The 15,973-nt window shown below is 40.8% G+C and overlaps 1 protein-coding gene across 3 annotated transcripts in view; it reads left to right on the top strand.

The window, feature by feature from the left end:
- Nucleotides 1-15,973, top strand: part of dnah5 (dynein, axonemal, heavy chain 5) — a 103,844-nt gene that overhangs the window by 76,976 nt on the left and 10,895 nt on the right. For all 3 annotated transcript variants that reach the window (XM_037784867.1, XM_037784868.1, XM_037784869.1), the window contains exons 72-82: nucleotides 617-799; nucleotides 2,634-2,738; nucleotides 3,067-3,205; nucleotides 3,571-3,685; nucleotides 5,426-5,616; nucleotides 7,228-7,349; nucleotides 10,278-10,427; nucleotides 10,948-11,193; nucleotides 11,435-11,654; nucleotides 13,845-14,050; nucleotides 15,665-15,868. In XM_037784867.1, the coding sequence (XP_037640795.1) occupies nucleotides 617-799; nucleotides 2,634-2,738; nucleotides 3,067-3,205; nucleotides 3,571-3,685; nucleotides 5,426-5,616; nucleotides 7,228-7,349; nucleotides 10,278-10,427; nucleotides 10,948-11,193; nucleotides 11,435-11,654; nucleotides 13,845-14,050; nucleotides 15,665-15,868 (1,881 nt within the window). The remainder of the gene's footprint in view (nucleotides 1-616; nucleotides 800-2,633; nucleotides 2,739-3,066; nucleotides 3,206-3,570; nucleotides 3,686-5,425; nucleotides 5,617-7,227; nucleotides 7,350-10,277; nucleotides 10,428-10,947; nucleotides 11,194-11,434; nucleotides 11,655-13,844; nucleotides 14,051-15,664; nucleotides 15,869-15,973) is intronic.

Below are 15,973 nucleotides of genomic sequence, written 5' to 3'. Positions count from 1 at the left end.
CCATATAACTGCAGGAAAACATGCACACACACTACGGTATGGGGATTGCAAGTGAGCACGTGTTACATGCAGACAACACACTCAAGTCTCTCGGCTACCTATTGAGAGGCCCAATTAGAGGTGTCTAGCTCTCCCTCCCAACCTCTTCTGAAAAGCTTTAATTTCTATTAATATCCTGGTGTGAGGAGGAAGTGAAGGTGTCTGCGGCCGACTGCTCCAGGGACAAACCGCCAGATGGATAATTAGAAGTTATACTGCCATGAGTAATTTAATGCTGATCAGAGCAAACACAAGACGCACACACCCATGCACGTGTACACACTTACACAAACATACGCACACAGGAAATGCAGCTATATCTGCAAAGGGTTTGTTCGCTGACACCAGGATACCTTCATCATGTTTGTCAGTATGGCTTTTTGAGACATCTGCTTATACTACTGTCATGACAAATGTGTGACTATATCTTACATTATTGTCTTGAGGCGGTGTAGGGCGGATTCGGCTGAATAATAATCAGCACATTTTTCCTGTGCCTTTTGATACTTCTGCATGGGTATAGGTATTTTGTGACACTGACTTTGCGCTCTTTATCTTTCCTTCTCTCACCTCGCAGGTGAAAGTGGGTGACAAAGAGGTGGATGTAATGAAGGGCTTCAGGCTGTATGTGACCACCAAGCTGCCTAACCCGGCTTATACCCCAGAGATCAGCGCCCGCACCTCCATCATCGACTTCACCGTCACCATGAGAGGACTGGAGGACCAGCTGCTGGGCAGAGTCATCCTCACAGAAAAACAGGTAGAGTTGCTCTTTAGAGTCTACAGTAGCTACTGTATATACTGTATAATTGGCTGCATATTTCAATTAATATATACTGCACTATTACATCATTGCCTATTAGTTTGTTTAAATTTCAGTATGTTTCCACAGAAAGGATGTTCCTCCGGCTTGATGCGAACTGCCTAGATCCTTATAATTACTTGAAAAGCCCTCGGAGACCATTTAAATGCAGGCTTCCAACCTTTTTTGACCGTTAATATTCCAGAATTCCAACCATATAGAACAACTACCGGACATATGTTTTAAATTGCCATATAATAGCCTACATTAGATATAACTTGAAAATAAGTTAAACAAAGAAGCTGTCTTAAAAAAATAAAATAGGCCGGTCAGTCCGATTTCCGCGTTTGACAAATTCAAAACAGTGTTGTGGGGCTCGTAGGGCCGTAGCCTCCCGAACAGTTTGAAGCTTCATTCATGATGTTGACATTCAAATTATTATTAATACCTTACCAAAACATTGCATGCAGTTCACCTTCTCTTTCCACTCTTTGTCTCTCTGTCAAGCACGCACACGCCCACAGCGAGTGTTGCACCGCATTCCTCGTCTCTGTAATTTTCTCAGTCCAAAAGTAAAAATGTATTACAGAAACAGACGTGATTATTATTTATATCATCATTTATTTGTTTTGCATTTACACAGTCAGCTGGCCGTGTATGAAAACCGGCTTTTCAGCGCACACACAGAACGGACAGCCAGCGGACCGTGAGGAGATATTTGCAGAATTTGACAAAAAGTGTATTGAATTAGAATCACAGCGGAGCAGAGGCATTTACACTTTTGTACATTTTAAGTCTATATTTAAGTTGTCTTGGCAACTAGCCTACAATATTAGGCTACTTAATATGCTATTAATTAATGCCTCTATTTATTTGGCATATTTCCCAACAGACATTTTGGCTGTTGATCATTTAATCTGCTGGAAAACTACGAAATACCAGCAAAAAGCTGGCATATGCTGGCTAACGTAAACCCTGCTCCCAACACTTCCCCCTGCTGTGTACCTCCTTTTCTCCCTCTATCAAGCACAAAATGTGACACAATATAACTTGGAGGGTATCATCACCCTTTGAATATTGAGGACGGCAATCATTACGACCCTGAGATACACATTGTGAAGAAACAACCACACAAGAAAAAAAAGAGTATACATATGCACCAATGCCAAATATAAACACAAAGACACACACATCTTAAGTGTCGGGGACTTGATGCATTCATTCAGGGCAATATAAATACACCCAATGCAGAGAACGCATTGATTGCGACTGTGGAAAGGCCAAGGTCCCGCTAGTAATGGCTGATCATGAGTTGAAGGATTTATGCTAATTGAGAAAACTGCCTCATTATCTGTGTACTAAATATGGATTTAATCATAACGGGAGGTGAAGCTACAATCTCAGCTATAAAACCTGCGTCTTCACAGTTCATGCAGCATTTAGAAGCCCAACATCATTGTTCAGTTATTTGCTTTCACTTTATGTCACAGCTCCCGAGTGTTCAAAGTACTTCACTTGCAGCAATATGAATGACAGAATGACGTTCATGCTTTCATCCGAGAGTGAATACCACTGGTATTCAGTGGCTTCTAGCTCTGAATAACAAGATAAATCCTACATGTACTCTTCTTTCATCTTGTCTTCTCTAAGGCCAACATGTCAACTTCCAGTATCTCATAATCTAAATTCATTCCCCCCCAGGGTGTAAACCCTTTTGATTTGAATGATCCCATGGCCTTTCCTCTAGCACCACGCTACAACTGTGTAATCTATATGTACGTTGTGACACCAGGAACTGGAGAAGGAGAGGACAGACCTCTTGGAAGACGTGACATCTAACAAGAGAAAGATGAAGGAACTAGAGGACAACCTCCTCTACCGACTGACCAGCACACAGGCAAGGAAATACTGAAACTGTGATGTATCAGGGAACATTTTGAAGTGATGAACAACATTGCCTCCAACTAAATTAAAGTGTCTGGAGCAACTTTTTAAAACCAGTTTATCTGATTCCTGGTGTGTCTTCATTTTTCACACTATTTTTTTTTATGAAGCAGACTGTTGGTGATGCAAATGTGCTCATCTGGAGTTACATTAAAGCGTTGGCTATTGTTTCTAGGAAAGAAAGTTGCAAAAATGAGGTCATCCCATGGAAGATTATCAGGATATGTTTTGCTTTTTTCATTCATTTTCTGACTTGTTCTTGCAAATATGTTTCTTTGTAGGGTTCACTGGTGGATGATGAGAGTCTGATTATTGTCCTTGGCAACACCAAGCGCACAGCTGAAGAGGTCAATCAGAAACTACAGATTGCTGCAGAGACCGAGATCCAGATCAACGCTGCCAGAGAGGAGTACCGACCTGGTAGGTCATGACAACTGGCTCAAAGATAGAATTTACCCACTTTTTTGGGGGGGTAATTTACTCTGGTTGGTTACAGCGTGCCAGCCGAGTTCACAAAACTGATTCATTTCATCAGTTTATAATTCAGCTCAAGCGATGATGAAATGGAACCTATCCAAGAGAACATTTGCTCACCACACACATCCCTTTGAAACAGATTCAGTTCATAATAAAAAGTCTGTGTCAATCTGTTGCTACGTGTTCTAAAGTTAACAGACATTTTGAGCAACTCGTTCGAGAACTCTCCGTTACAAACGTGTGCTTCAACAACCGCACTTATTTTGCGATTGCTATTGTAATTTCTGTGTTTTTGTGTGTGTTTTCAGTGGCCACCAGGGGCAGTATCCTGTACTTCCTGATCACAGAGATGAGCATGGTGAACGTCATGTATCAGACCTCTCTGAGACAGTTCCTGGGACTTTTTGACCTTTCTCTGGCTAGGTGAGAATACTCTGGCATTTGCTGCTCTCTGTAATTCAATTTTCTTTTTTTTTCAAAGCATGGAGTTTACCCATAAATAGCAAGCGATCCTGTGCAACTCCATGTCAGCCTTTGTCTTAAAAGGCTGGCACGCATGCAATTGTGTTTGCCCCTCATTGTGATTTGTAAAGTCTCAGTGGGGGACTTGTTTGGGTTATTGGCATCGTGAGTGGGTGCTGCTGGAGCACTTTCTAGGCAACTGATACCGAGTTGAATTCAGACATCTGTGATGTTATATCAGCTTTTCCCATAAAATTGATTTTCAAAAAGGGCAAAACAATATTAAATTTACTTCAGACACCTCATACTGTATAATTCAAGTGTCTTAAAGCCAGACAGTTCTCATCTGTGGCTCATCTCATTATCTCTCCACTATCCTTCTACTAGTTCCACATTTACACACAGTAACAGCAGAAGAGATGCTGCCATATGTTGTCAGGAATGTTATAATTGTACATCGAGCACAGTTGAACAGCATGATGAAATTGGTGAATGCAAAAGAAAAAGTCAAATTGCACAAAATTGCCAAGCTATATTCTTAGTCTCTGTTTGCTCCAACTTCTAGCCATGAATTACAATAAACTCCTCTTCATTAGACCTTCATAACACAAAGAAGCTTTGTGTCATTTGCTTCCTGATTAGAAAATAAAGATACCTTTGTTACAGGGTTTATTTGATCTACATAATGTGAAGGTTGTGATTGCGACATTGTGTTGTTGAGAAGGTGACTCTTTGTACTAGATCTTTTGTAGCACAAGTAGAGCTATGTGGTCGAAAATCTAGGAGATGAAGCGAGAAACAGGGACTTCATTAGTTTCCAAACAACACCAAACAATCAATTGTAATTCAATAGAACAATGCTACAAGACAACCTGAAGCATCACCATAGAGTCGTATCATCAAATCTCTTACACAAATGCAACAAATATTGAATAAGATTAGCTTCACAAAGGTAGTTTTCGTTGCAGGGCAATTGCTTCAGATTTAACTGGTGTTCAATTTACTGTATGCACCTCTTGTATATAAATCAGGTTCTCCTTGAATGTGAGTGTTTTTTAATGATCTCTTGTTATCCTGCCATTATATCTCATATTTCACTATTGCTCCTTACTTGCTTTTGTCATAGTTTGTAATTGTCTACAGTTCACACAGTATGTGAGATATATATGTAGTGGGATGGAGAGATGTAGTGTAGCCTCTACAAGACATGCAGCTGCAAACTAAAGGGACTTATTTCCAGTTTGTTATGAAGGTAGAAGCTACTGAATCATTATTGATACTTTAACTGTGAAGTTTGGTTTTTGAAAGCATTTTTGCTGTTAATGCATAGTGCAAAGTGTTTGGAGTGCCTGAGGCAAACTTCAATACAGTGACAGTCCATTTGAACCGGCTACCATTGATTTGCCAGCTTGAATGATTTCGCTTCAAACCATGCAACTAATTATGTCAATATTTCCAATATTCTTGATGGCTAGAAATAAGCTTTCACATAATTCACCGTTGCCTAGGCATCACAGACGGTAGCATTAATCGTTAGGTTAACCAGTCGGACCATGCTGTGATCTCTGGTCTATATTTGATTTGTAAGAGTCATGTTAGATTTAAACTGTGACATTATAATAGGAGCTCTAAGGGGCTTACAAGCTGTGAATTGAATGAAACTTTATATGTGGTATCTGCTATGAAATTCCTCTGAAACAGGTCCTCCAAAAGCCCCATCACCAGCAAACGCATCGCCAACATCATCGAGTTTATGACCTTCGAGGTGCACAAGTCCGCAGCCCGGGGCCTGTACGAAGAGCACAAGTTCCTCTTCACTTTGCTGCTGACGCTGAAGATCGACATGCAGAGCAACAGGGTCAAACACGAGGAGTTTCTCACACTCATTAAAGGTAAGAGGTGAATGTGAACAACGTGCAGGTATTATTTCTAAAAGTTCTGTTTTTATAATTTATTTATGCAGGTGAAAGATTGATTCTTGAAGTTTTGCTAGTTGGAGGCTTTGCATGTGCAGGAAGCTCCAACCTTGGAAACATTGAAGCTGGCTTCTGAGCTCTATTACATTCATAAACTACATTGTCAGAAAGTCAAACTTGGAAAATATACAAATATGTGAAAAAGATAGTATGAATTTAACAGCTTCTTGAATTACAAAGGAAATGTATTTGGCTAACCTCTGAAGATTTAGTTTCATTGAATCACTCAGTGGAGTTGCACTCGCTTGATTTCTTGGTATTTCTTGACGGATAAGAAAGTTATAAACTTATCCATGCTCATATTATTCTGTCCGATGCAGAAACACGAGAGATACTCATTGAAAATAACTGAAACTATCAATGCTGTGGTGCAGAGCTCAGAAATGTGTACTGTCTGCTACACTGACATGTTGGCACCCAGTATCACATATGGAGAGTATTTCTTCATTTTAAGAAGAGCAAGGAACGGCACTAAAGGAGATGTTTTTTGCTCTTCTCCCAACCGGCTTCGGCAAGAGTTTGATTGACAGATGGTTCATCCAATCACCTGCCAAGTATTTTTTGAAACAAACAGTTTCAAATGACAGCTTCTCAGATGGTTCTGTGTAACAAAACATCTCTGGCGGGTCAGGTTAAAGAGTGCCCTCAAATCCTGAAATCTTCTCCAATTGCAGTGGTGTGAAGTGGTTGAAGAGTTTGAAAACATCTAAGCTGAGAAATTTCAGAATTTTAGTAAGATATTAGATGCTGAAACAAAATCAAGTGCTGTTTATTTCCAACTTAAGTATTTACTGAAGAGTTGAGCTGCCGTAAAGTCAGCAGTATACTATTTAGAAAAGATTCCAGGGAGAAAATATTTCATTCACCAGTCTGCTATGCCTCATCTTCTGAGACTGATTTGTTGTGTCAGTACCTAGAATATATATTGGATATATTTGAATATGATTTCAGCCCAAAGAAAGACAGTACGTACACTGGCATACCAGATAAGTCTCCACTGAGACTGCATTCATATCTCAACATACAGAGGAGAGAAGCTACAAGTGTTGTTGCACAGCTATCACAGCCTCCAGACCCTTTGATAACGTCAGGCTCAAATTGCCATCTATTTCCCGTTCGCTGTTTTTTTTTTATTCTTTAATCATTATTTATTTAGCGGAGATAGATTTTTTTTTTTAAAGCTCATCTCAAGGTTCACACACTTTTCAAACATATTGGTAATGTAGCAGTTCACTGATTCAGAAACATGGAGTGCTCGTCACCGCAGGGATAAAAGCCAGCTACAGCAACTGGCAAGGCCAGAACAGACAGTCTGCTGCACGCATGCAGCTCCACCATCTGTCAGCTCCGACCTGCTGAACATTGACTCAGTAGGACTTTTATGTAGATTTTACAGGGTTGTGTTTTCACATTTGTATGTGTTTATTAAAGTATTAATCATTATATATTTTTTTAATTTGAATATTTATTGTACAAACATATGTTTTTCTCTTTGGGTCTTCCTGTTTGTGTGTGTGTGTGATCCAGGAGGTGCATCTCTGGACCTAAAGGCCTGTCCTCAGAAACCAGCTAAATGGATCCTTGACATGACCTGGCTCAATCTGGTAGAGCTCAGCAAACTGTGGCAGTTCTCTGATATACTGGATCAGGTACAGCCCACACACAAACATTGATCAACTTGATACATTTAGATGAGCCCTGACAGGTGTATGATACCTTTCTTTAGCTGAGAGTTTTTTTTTTTATCCACAAGGACTTTAATCTAGTAAGTGTGCAGATAACAGTTGCTCGTCTGTCATCTGTTCTCTAGGTGCTTATTAAATATTTTTCGCAGCTCTCCTCCTTGCTCTAGTAAGCATGTCAATATCAGTCTCATCATGTCTCGCTTCGTCTCTCTTTTATACACATCCACACAGACACACACACACATTCACCACGATGGACTGTCACTCACGCATTAATACACACACCCTTATGGGTGACTGACGGCCTGGTGGCTCCCATGGAGGTAAAAGCTCAGCGCTCTGTGAAATGAGCTTAGTTTGGAGAAACTTCCAGTCAATTACTTTTGGCTGAGCATATGTGCCCACACACACACACACACACACACACACACACACACACACACACACACACACAAATGTGTATGTGTGCACCCTTGTATTCCTTCACATGCACAAATACACGTGTACTTCTTCCCAGAAGAACAAGGCGGGGACAGGATTGTGATGTCAGACCACCCAGAGTAGAGAGACAAAACCATCTGAGCCCCCCTTCTGTGTCCGTCTTCACACATCAAACACACAAACCTCATGTTCAGGCAACTATTTTAGCTCAAATCCCTAGACTGGCTCAGAAATGTGTGTGGGAAATAACACACTCTCCTCTATCAACAACAGCAGTTGTTAATTTGCTCTTCAGAAAAGCACTGAACCCCCTTGAATTTAAGTGGAGCTGCTCAGTGGCTAATGGTCAAAAGACAAGCAGCTCTCAGTCGTAAATGTGTTCCACTATATGAATGTAAAGCAGGTGGTCGCTTCACTTTCCTAAATAAATACTCATTAAAGGAGACGCACTCCATTTCAAAATGACCCACAGAGCCATTCAACCTCTTTATAATATAACTTCACGCTTTAAATAAAGTAGATATAATGTTCTCTAGATATAGGATGACAATTTTTTCTCTCTCTCATGCATAATGCATGCATCTGCACGCTTTCACACCCACACACACACACAGAGGAAAAGAGAGAGAGAGACAGGGAGAGAACCTCCTGCTCCTCTCGCCCTTCACAAAGTCAGTCAGTTAGAGAAACCAGTCTCAGTCAGATATACATCTGCTAGAGAAAGCATCCCGGTGCAGCCATCGGGCTTGATCCGTGGGAAACCTGTGAATTAGAACGGCGGTGGGAGGGGAGACGACGACAACACTCTGTCAAACTTTCCTCAAACTTGCTGCCATTATTTAATTATGTTGTACTTTGCCATTATTGTCTAATGAGAGATGAAGATAATAATTGGACTTAAAGGATTTTCCTTTTTATTTAAACGAAAAACTGCGACAAAATGTGTAATAATCACATCAAATAAATTACAGCGATAGCCCATAAAAACAAAATTTGCTCATATGTAGATCTGTAAACAAATGAACAAATCAATGGACTGTAGCCTATGACATCATACAAGTGGTGGCAGTTCTGTAATTATTCAAGTTAAAGAGAAAATCAATTTTCATTTCTAAACCTCGTCCTGAACCATTCATTTCAATTAATTGATCAAATCGCCCAGCTCTAGGTGGAGGATTACAACGTGGTTCACACAGCTATATTTCTGTTGGAGAAACCTGATTTATTGCCCATGTATCTGATTTGACTGGGTTTCTAACAGGGTTTTAAAATATGCACATATTCATGACAGAGAAATTCAAACAGGGAAAGGACAGCTGTGACATCAGCGGAGAGTTGAAAGGCGGTTCTTAAATCCCAAATAACTAACTTACTAAAACGGAAGCCAAACATCCAATAAGTTGGTTCCACAGCTGAACAGTAGATTTGTAAAATTCAAACGCATGCACAAGGTTAAATCTGATCACTGACCAGCTGCATGCAAATAGCGGTTATACAATTACCAGGTCATTGTGGTGCATGTACTGTAAACGCGATGACTGATTTCCTGCTCTAACCTCATTTTTCTTAGTAACCTGGTTTTCCTGCATGCATGTAAACACAACGATTAGCAGGCTATGGGACGTCACAGTATATTTGCATATGTTGTGCTATCAGGCATTAACATATCATTAATATATATCGCTTCTTGAAAGCACATTTTGTTTACATGGATTCAATACAAACTGCTTCCCAAGCAGCTTGTGCTTAGTACAATGAGACAAGCAGAATTCAGGACCTCATGCTTATAATCATCTGAGTTACATGATGCGTTACATGATGTGTCTGTTTGTTGTGAAATGATCATGCATTTTCCATATATAGACACATACTGTATGACAATGCATTTCCATATAAGACATTGTCTATACAGTGAAGTATGTAAAGTGTGGTTATTTTATGTTAAATTCTGTTTGTTTTTGGCTACGAACACATTTCTTTTTTGCAACCTGTGTTTCCTTGTTGTGTACGTTTTGGAGAAAAGAAGAAGGGACAAAAAATGGTAGCAATCAGCACCCAAACATGCTGTGCAGGTACTGAAAGGTGCAGAAAGCCACATGTTCATCATGGTCCTTAAGCATATTAGGACAATTTGGACAATTTGTGGTGTGCATCTAGGAGAGTGCGGAGTGAATACATTTAGATATTTAACAGAAACGTAGGGTACATTTGATCTTTGCTTTTTTCTTTCTTTTTGCTAGTGATAGATTTAATTCTGGGGCTGCTTTGTGTGTGTGTGTGTGTGTGTGTGTGTGTGTGTGTGTGTGTGTGAATGTGTTTGCCTGCAGTATGTATTGATTTTTTTTCTCCTTCTGTCCAGATTTGATGTAATAGGAAGCAATGAAAGGTTGTCCAGCGAGAGGACCTCTCTGTGTGTCTCTGCGTCTGAACTGTTTACACATTTTCTTTCAGATAAGTCGTAACGAGAAACAGTGGAAGTCATGGTTTGATAAGGAGGCCCCAGAGGAGGAGGTGGTCCCAAACTCCTACGACCAGACTCTCGACTGTTTTAGACGGCTGCTACTCATACGCTGCTGGTGTCCCGACAGGACCATCGCACAGGTTAGATAAGAAATAACACAGCGGAGTTGTCTTAAGCAGCATATTTTTAATCAATTGATGGGTCGGGGCTGGAAAAGAGATTCTGATTGACTTGAATTAATGAGACTCTTCAGCTACAGTAATATCTCCCTTGGCCAAGTGTTCCCTCGACAGGAAAAGTGGAATGCATTTAGTGAAACGGCTTTCTCTCTGAAGCTTACTGAGCCTAAATATCTACTATGGCTAATGGACATTCACTTCTTACTGATGGGTAGCTTTTTGGTCCGCTGCAGACGAGCCTGGAGTGGAATATGTTTTGTCGCACTCACAAACAGTCCAGCAGTTGTTGTCCTTGTCTGACCTCCGGCAGCAGGCTTTACTGTTGACTGAAAACTGTAAGCCAGTTAAAAAATCCTTTGAACTATTCACTCAGTTCCTCGCCTCCCAGAAAGTAAACATATTCCAATATTTCGTTTTAACTCGGCCGGCATTATGAAGCAGTAAACAAACATGTCTACTTTACTTTCCCTTTCTCCTCTAGGCCCGTAAATACATAATGGACGCAATGGGGGAGAAGTACACTGAAGGGGTGATTCTTGACTTGGAGAGGACGTGGGAGGAATCGGACCCGCGGACGCCTCTCATCTGCTTCCTGTCGATGGGCTCCGACCCGACCGACTCCATCATCGCGCTGGGGAAGAGGCTGAAGATTGAGACCCGATATGTCTCAATGGGACAAGGACAAGAGGTCCACGCTCGCAAGCTTCTGCAGCAGACCATGGCTAATGTGAGTCGGTGGTATGAGCTCACTGCTATTTTTGGCATCATTCAATGTAGGAGGTGCTTTGTCTCTGAGAAATGTGTTTCTAAAATGTCTTTAAGCTCTCTGATCCCTGACGGACATATCAACCTTTTCACTTGGTTGCTTACAAAGACCTGTTTTTGTTTTTTTTAAAGATCTTGACTACATCATCACTTTGCAGTCCTTGATATAGATGATAACCATTACTCGTATTATTTGTCCCCAGGGTGGCTGGGCCTTACTCCAGAACTGCCACCTGGGTCTGGACTTCATGGATGAGCTAATGGACACGGTGACAGAGACCGACTTTGTCCACGACGGCTTCCGCCTTTGGATGACCACGGAGGTCCACAGACTCTTCCCCATCACCCTTCTGCAGATGTCAATCAAGTTCACCAACGAACCACCACAGGGCCTCAAGGCGGGGCTTAAGAGGACCTACGGAGGTTGGTTCAGTTCAGTTCAGCTTAAAGTAAAACAGAATTAATCGAAGGTCCAGAATTCTTAATCTATCATTTTACTGAGCGAGGTGAGAGTGGCGAGGCTGTATTGAGAGTTAAGATACACACTCCCTGTCCTGAATCAATACAGGGTATTGCTAGGCAATAAATATAATAAAGTCAAAATGTCAACAGATTGATCCTTAGTTTATCATTACAGACGTGCAGAGCTGGACTGGGACAAAAAAATCGCCCTTAGCATTTCGGTCCAGACCGGCCCACACACACCACCCATCTTCGCACTCTCCGATGTATACCAACAGAGCCACTCCCTGAAAACACTAAAGCTGTGTAATGAGAAAGAAGGAATCAAGGAAGGTTTAAGAGAGAGGATACATGATTAATAGGCGACCTTCGACAACTGCCGTTGCAAAATTGTATATTCCACTGTGATGAACAGGGCTTTCCACAAGGATATGGAGTAGCCAGCCAGTGGCAGGCGCAGCGCAAAAATGCTTGCGATGCACCGTTATGAATCACAATTAGCTGTGAATCGCAATTACGAATCGCCCAAAGAACCTGATATGGAGAGGGCAGAGAAGAGTAGCTATACCGGCAGCCTATGAGAAGTGCTGGTGTGTAAGAAAATGTCACGGTACGCCAAAGATCGAAATGTAGCAGTGCTGGGACTATGTACCGGTCCACTTTGAGCACTGGCTGGGATACCACCTCTCAGCTGAGCGCGCGCTCACACACACACATATAGCATGTGGAGGCAGGGCTGATACAGACAGATCTCAATTTTCATTAGTCCAGTGTTAATTTAGAAAAAAAAAACAATGCGCCAATCCACCTGTGTTATGGGCCGATTAGACAGAAAAAAAGACAGTTGTGTCGGCCCAAAAGGCCCGTCGGCCCGTCGGCCCACCGGGAAAGTGCCCGGTATGGCAGATGGCCAGTCCAGCCCTGCGGACGTGTGTCTGTGTGAGCGAGATAGAAAAAGTAGCACAACGATGAGCATTAAGAATAGGAAAGTCTTATTATTCTTGATGTGTACGTGTGTAAACAACTCATTTGTGGATGCACACAGACACACATACATACAGACCTTCATTACGTCACATAATCAATAACTAAAGGAATGTGTATGTATTCGAGGGGAAAGTCAGCAGGAGAAAAGATGTTAAGCAACTGCTGCTTGATTCAGCGTATTTTACACCCAAGTAACAAAAGCCTGTAAGGATCGTGAATATTTAAACAAGTTGAAACAAGTGGTTGGTGTTTTTATTCAAGGAAGGAGCAAGAGAAGAATATTAATATGTATAAACCAGCCGTCTCTTTGCCTGGCTCATATGGAAAAGGGATATGGGAGTTTCCTGGAGGGCAGTTGTGAGTCTGGGTACATGCTTGTCTTCAGCTAAATTAAAAATTGCATTTCTTCATTAGATTAGAAGAAATCACATTTTTTTTAGTGTGTACAGATTTGAACTATATTCCCTCAAAGCGTTCATTTTTACCAAACAAACCTCACACATGGGACCGCCTATTAGGTGGATATCGCAGAAATATTTTTCAGTCATTTTGGAAATCCAACATGAGGATTTAGATGATAATTGCCGCTGATTATTTTGTAAATTAAACGTGGGAATTTCAGCCGCAGTTTTTCAGACGGAGTTTTAAATCCCTTCACCACACTGTTATCCTCCTGAGCCTGGCAAGATTTCCCAAACTTCATTAGAGCTCAGGAAAGCCCTTTGAGACGTTGCCTGTCAGAGGAATGAGAATTAGCAACTCACATTATGCTAAGTTTAAAGTGTGCTTACTGTACTGTATGTGTGTCATATCTGGAGTTACGGAAATACTACTATACTACTACTTCTACTTCTACTACTATACTATATCTTAAAATGTTTAAACCAATTTAATAAAACCATTTCACTCAGCAAATAAATAAATAACAGTTGTACCTTCAGATCAAAAGTCACCATCTGAAAGCATTTTTTAGTCTTATATTGCTTTTTTTATTTCGTCTTTGAAAGGGGAATCTACACTAGTATTTGTTCCTAATGTATTTATTCCAAGTCTGCTATAGAAGTAACAAACTTTCTGTACCTGGGAGGTTTTGGATCGCAGACCTCAAAAGCTGATGGAACCTCGATGATTTGCTCATGTATTCATCTATTTATCCCTCGCCAGGTTTAAACCAGGACCTTTTGGATGTCAGTAACATGGTGCAGTGGAAGCCAATGCTGTATGGAGTGGCATTTCTCCACAGCACAGTACAGGAGAGGAGGAAGTACGGGCCTCTGGGATGGAACATCCCCTATGAGTTCAACCAGGCCGACTTCAACGCCACCGTCCAGTTCGTTCAAAACCACCTCGATGACATGGACATTAAAAAGGTAGGAGGTGACGCGTCTCAAGTGCTGAGCAAACAACAGTGTGCAACTCTACATGAACAAACACATCTTTAACAGCTACCAACAACAGTCAAATTCAGTAGAAATAGTTCTATAGTGCAGACTTTCAGAGTGAGGATGGTTTAAAAGGCTGTGTGACAGCCTTATACTGGTGGAATATATGTGCAGCAGGTTGTGGTTGTTGTCTAATAAATCATATACTGTACTAAATAAGCAAATAGTCTGATATACTGTAGTGTACTGCACCAGATTCAGGAAATACACACAGGCATGCAAACTTGTCACCTTTCGGCAAAATTCGCCATTTTGAATCCAAATTAGGTCACCTACGTAATTCGTGTAGAATCTGCAGATGTTGGCACAACAAAAGGCGAGTCAGTGCAAATGAAACGCTGGAGCTGGAAGACCAACCTGCAGGTTCCCGGTCAGCTACAACAGCAACAGCAACTCCTTATCCTATATAGCCAATGTGGAGCTAATTAAAACACAAACAAGTTTTTTTTTTTAGTTTTTATTTATTTATTTAGTTCTCCATTTCATAGCAGTAATAGATACTTTTCAGTTTTATAACCTATTGTGAGTGACCTGTTGCCTTTTTGGGAAAGTGTTTGTTCGTACAGTGTAATGTAGAAGTGTTGGAAATGTTCCTTATTTTTATAATGAAAATAGTTTACCAAAGTTACCAGTGGGCAAAATGCTGCCTCCGTCCCCAGCAGGAGGATTAGTATTATTAATAAGTAATTAGTAAAGAGTGTCAGTGTACAGTGGAGACAGTATACCAAAGAAAGAATTGTAACTTTTTTTTTCTTTTGACCGATGTAGATTCTGGTTGCCTTTAAAGTAGATAAAGATAATTATATAAAATATTTTTATTCTAAAAGATAGTTCAATAGTTAAATAAGTACAAGTTTTTGTCACTAAGGAGAGAAATAGGACTCCATCATTAGTAGCATACTTTTTTGAAGGTTTTATACTTTTCATACATAAATTGGTGCCTTTGCCAGGAATAAAAATGACGGCTAGAATGCACCAAATTGCACGATTAACGGTTCGCATCTTTGTCACCTTTTTCACCGCTGAAGAGTTTGTTTACGTGATGCACCTTATGCAAAAATGTAATCAATCCATCATTACAAGGGTAAGAGCTCTCACCATGTCCGTACTGACATAAGAATGCATTATGTATTTGAGAAGCTTGTAATGTAATTGTATTTGTTTCAAAACTGAAAATGTCGCTCTGGGCCCATTTCTACCGCTATTGTTAACAAAATAATCGTACCCCTTATCTTCACAGTTTGTCATACAAAAAAGTGAATTCTTCTCTGAAGAGTTGATTAACGTCGTCGCCTGATATGAAAGAAATTTGTTTTAGGAATTAGTGTCACATCTATCTTTCACGAACATGCCAACCAAAAAATAATAACCAGACTGTCAAAGATGTGCCTAACACGAGAGAGTACAGTCTACCTTCTCCATGTATTTCAAGTCATAAGATCACAAATCACATGACATATTCATCAACTCCTTTTGCCTCTTCAACAACTACACCCATTTCATCATCGTCATCTTGTATATCACTATTTCATATCTCCTCAGGGTGTGTCATGGACCACGGTGCGATACATGATCGGAGAGATTCAATACGGCGGCCGTGTGACCGACGACTACGACAAGCGCCTCCTCAACACCTTTGCCAAGGTGTGGTTCAGCGAGGACATGTTTGGACCCGCCTTCAACTTCTACAAAGGCTACAGCATCCCGAAATGCTCCAGTGTCGACCAGTATCTGACATACATTCAGGTGAGTCACACTCACTGTACACACTCAGTATCTGGCTTCTACAAATATTACAACAGATCATTAGTATGACTGAACATGTGGCTGTGAGAATGTCACTGTCCGTCT

The sequence above is a fragment of the Sebastes umbrosus genome, chromosome 11 (assembly GCF_015220745.1).
Source record: "Sebastes umbrosus isolate fSebUmb1 chromosome 11, fSebUmb1.pri, whole genome shotgun sequence".
NCBI lineage: Eukaryota > Metazoa > Chordata > Actinopteri > Perciformes > Sebastidae > Sebastes > Sebastes umbrosus.
This window is presented reverse-complemented; position numbering and strand designations above follow the sequence as displayed.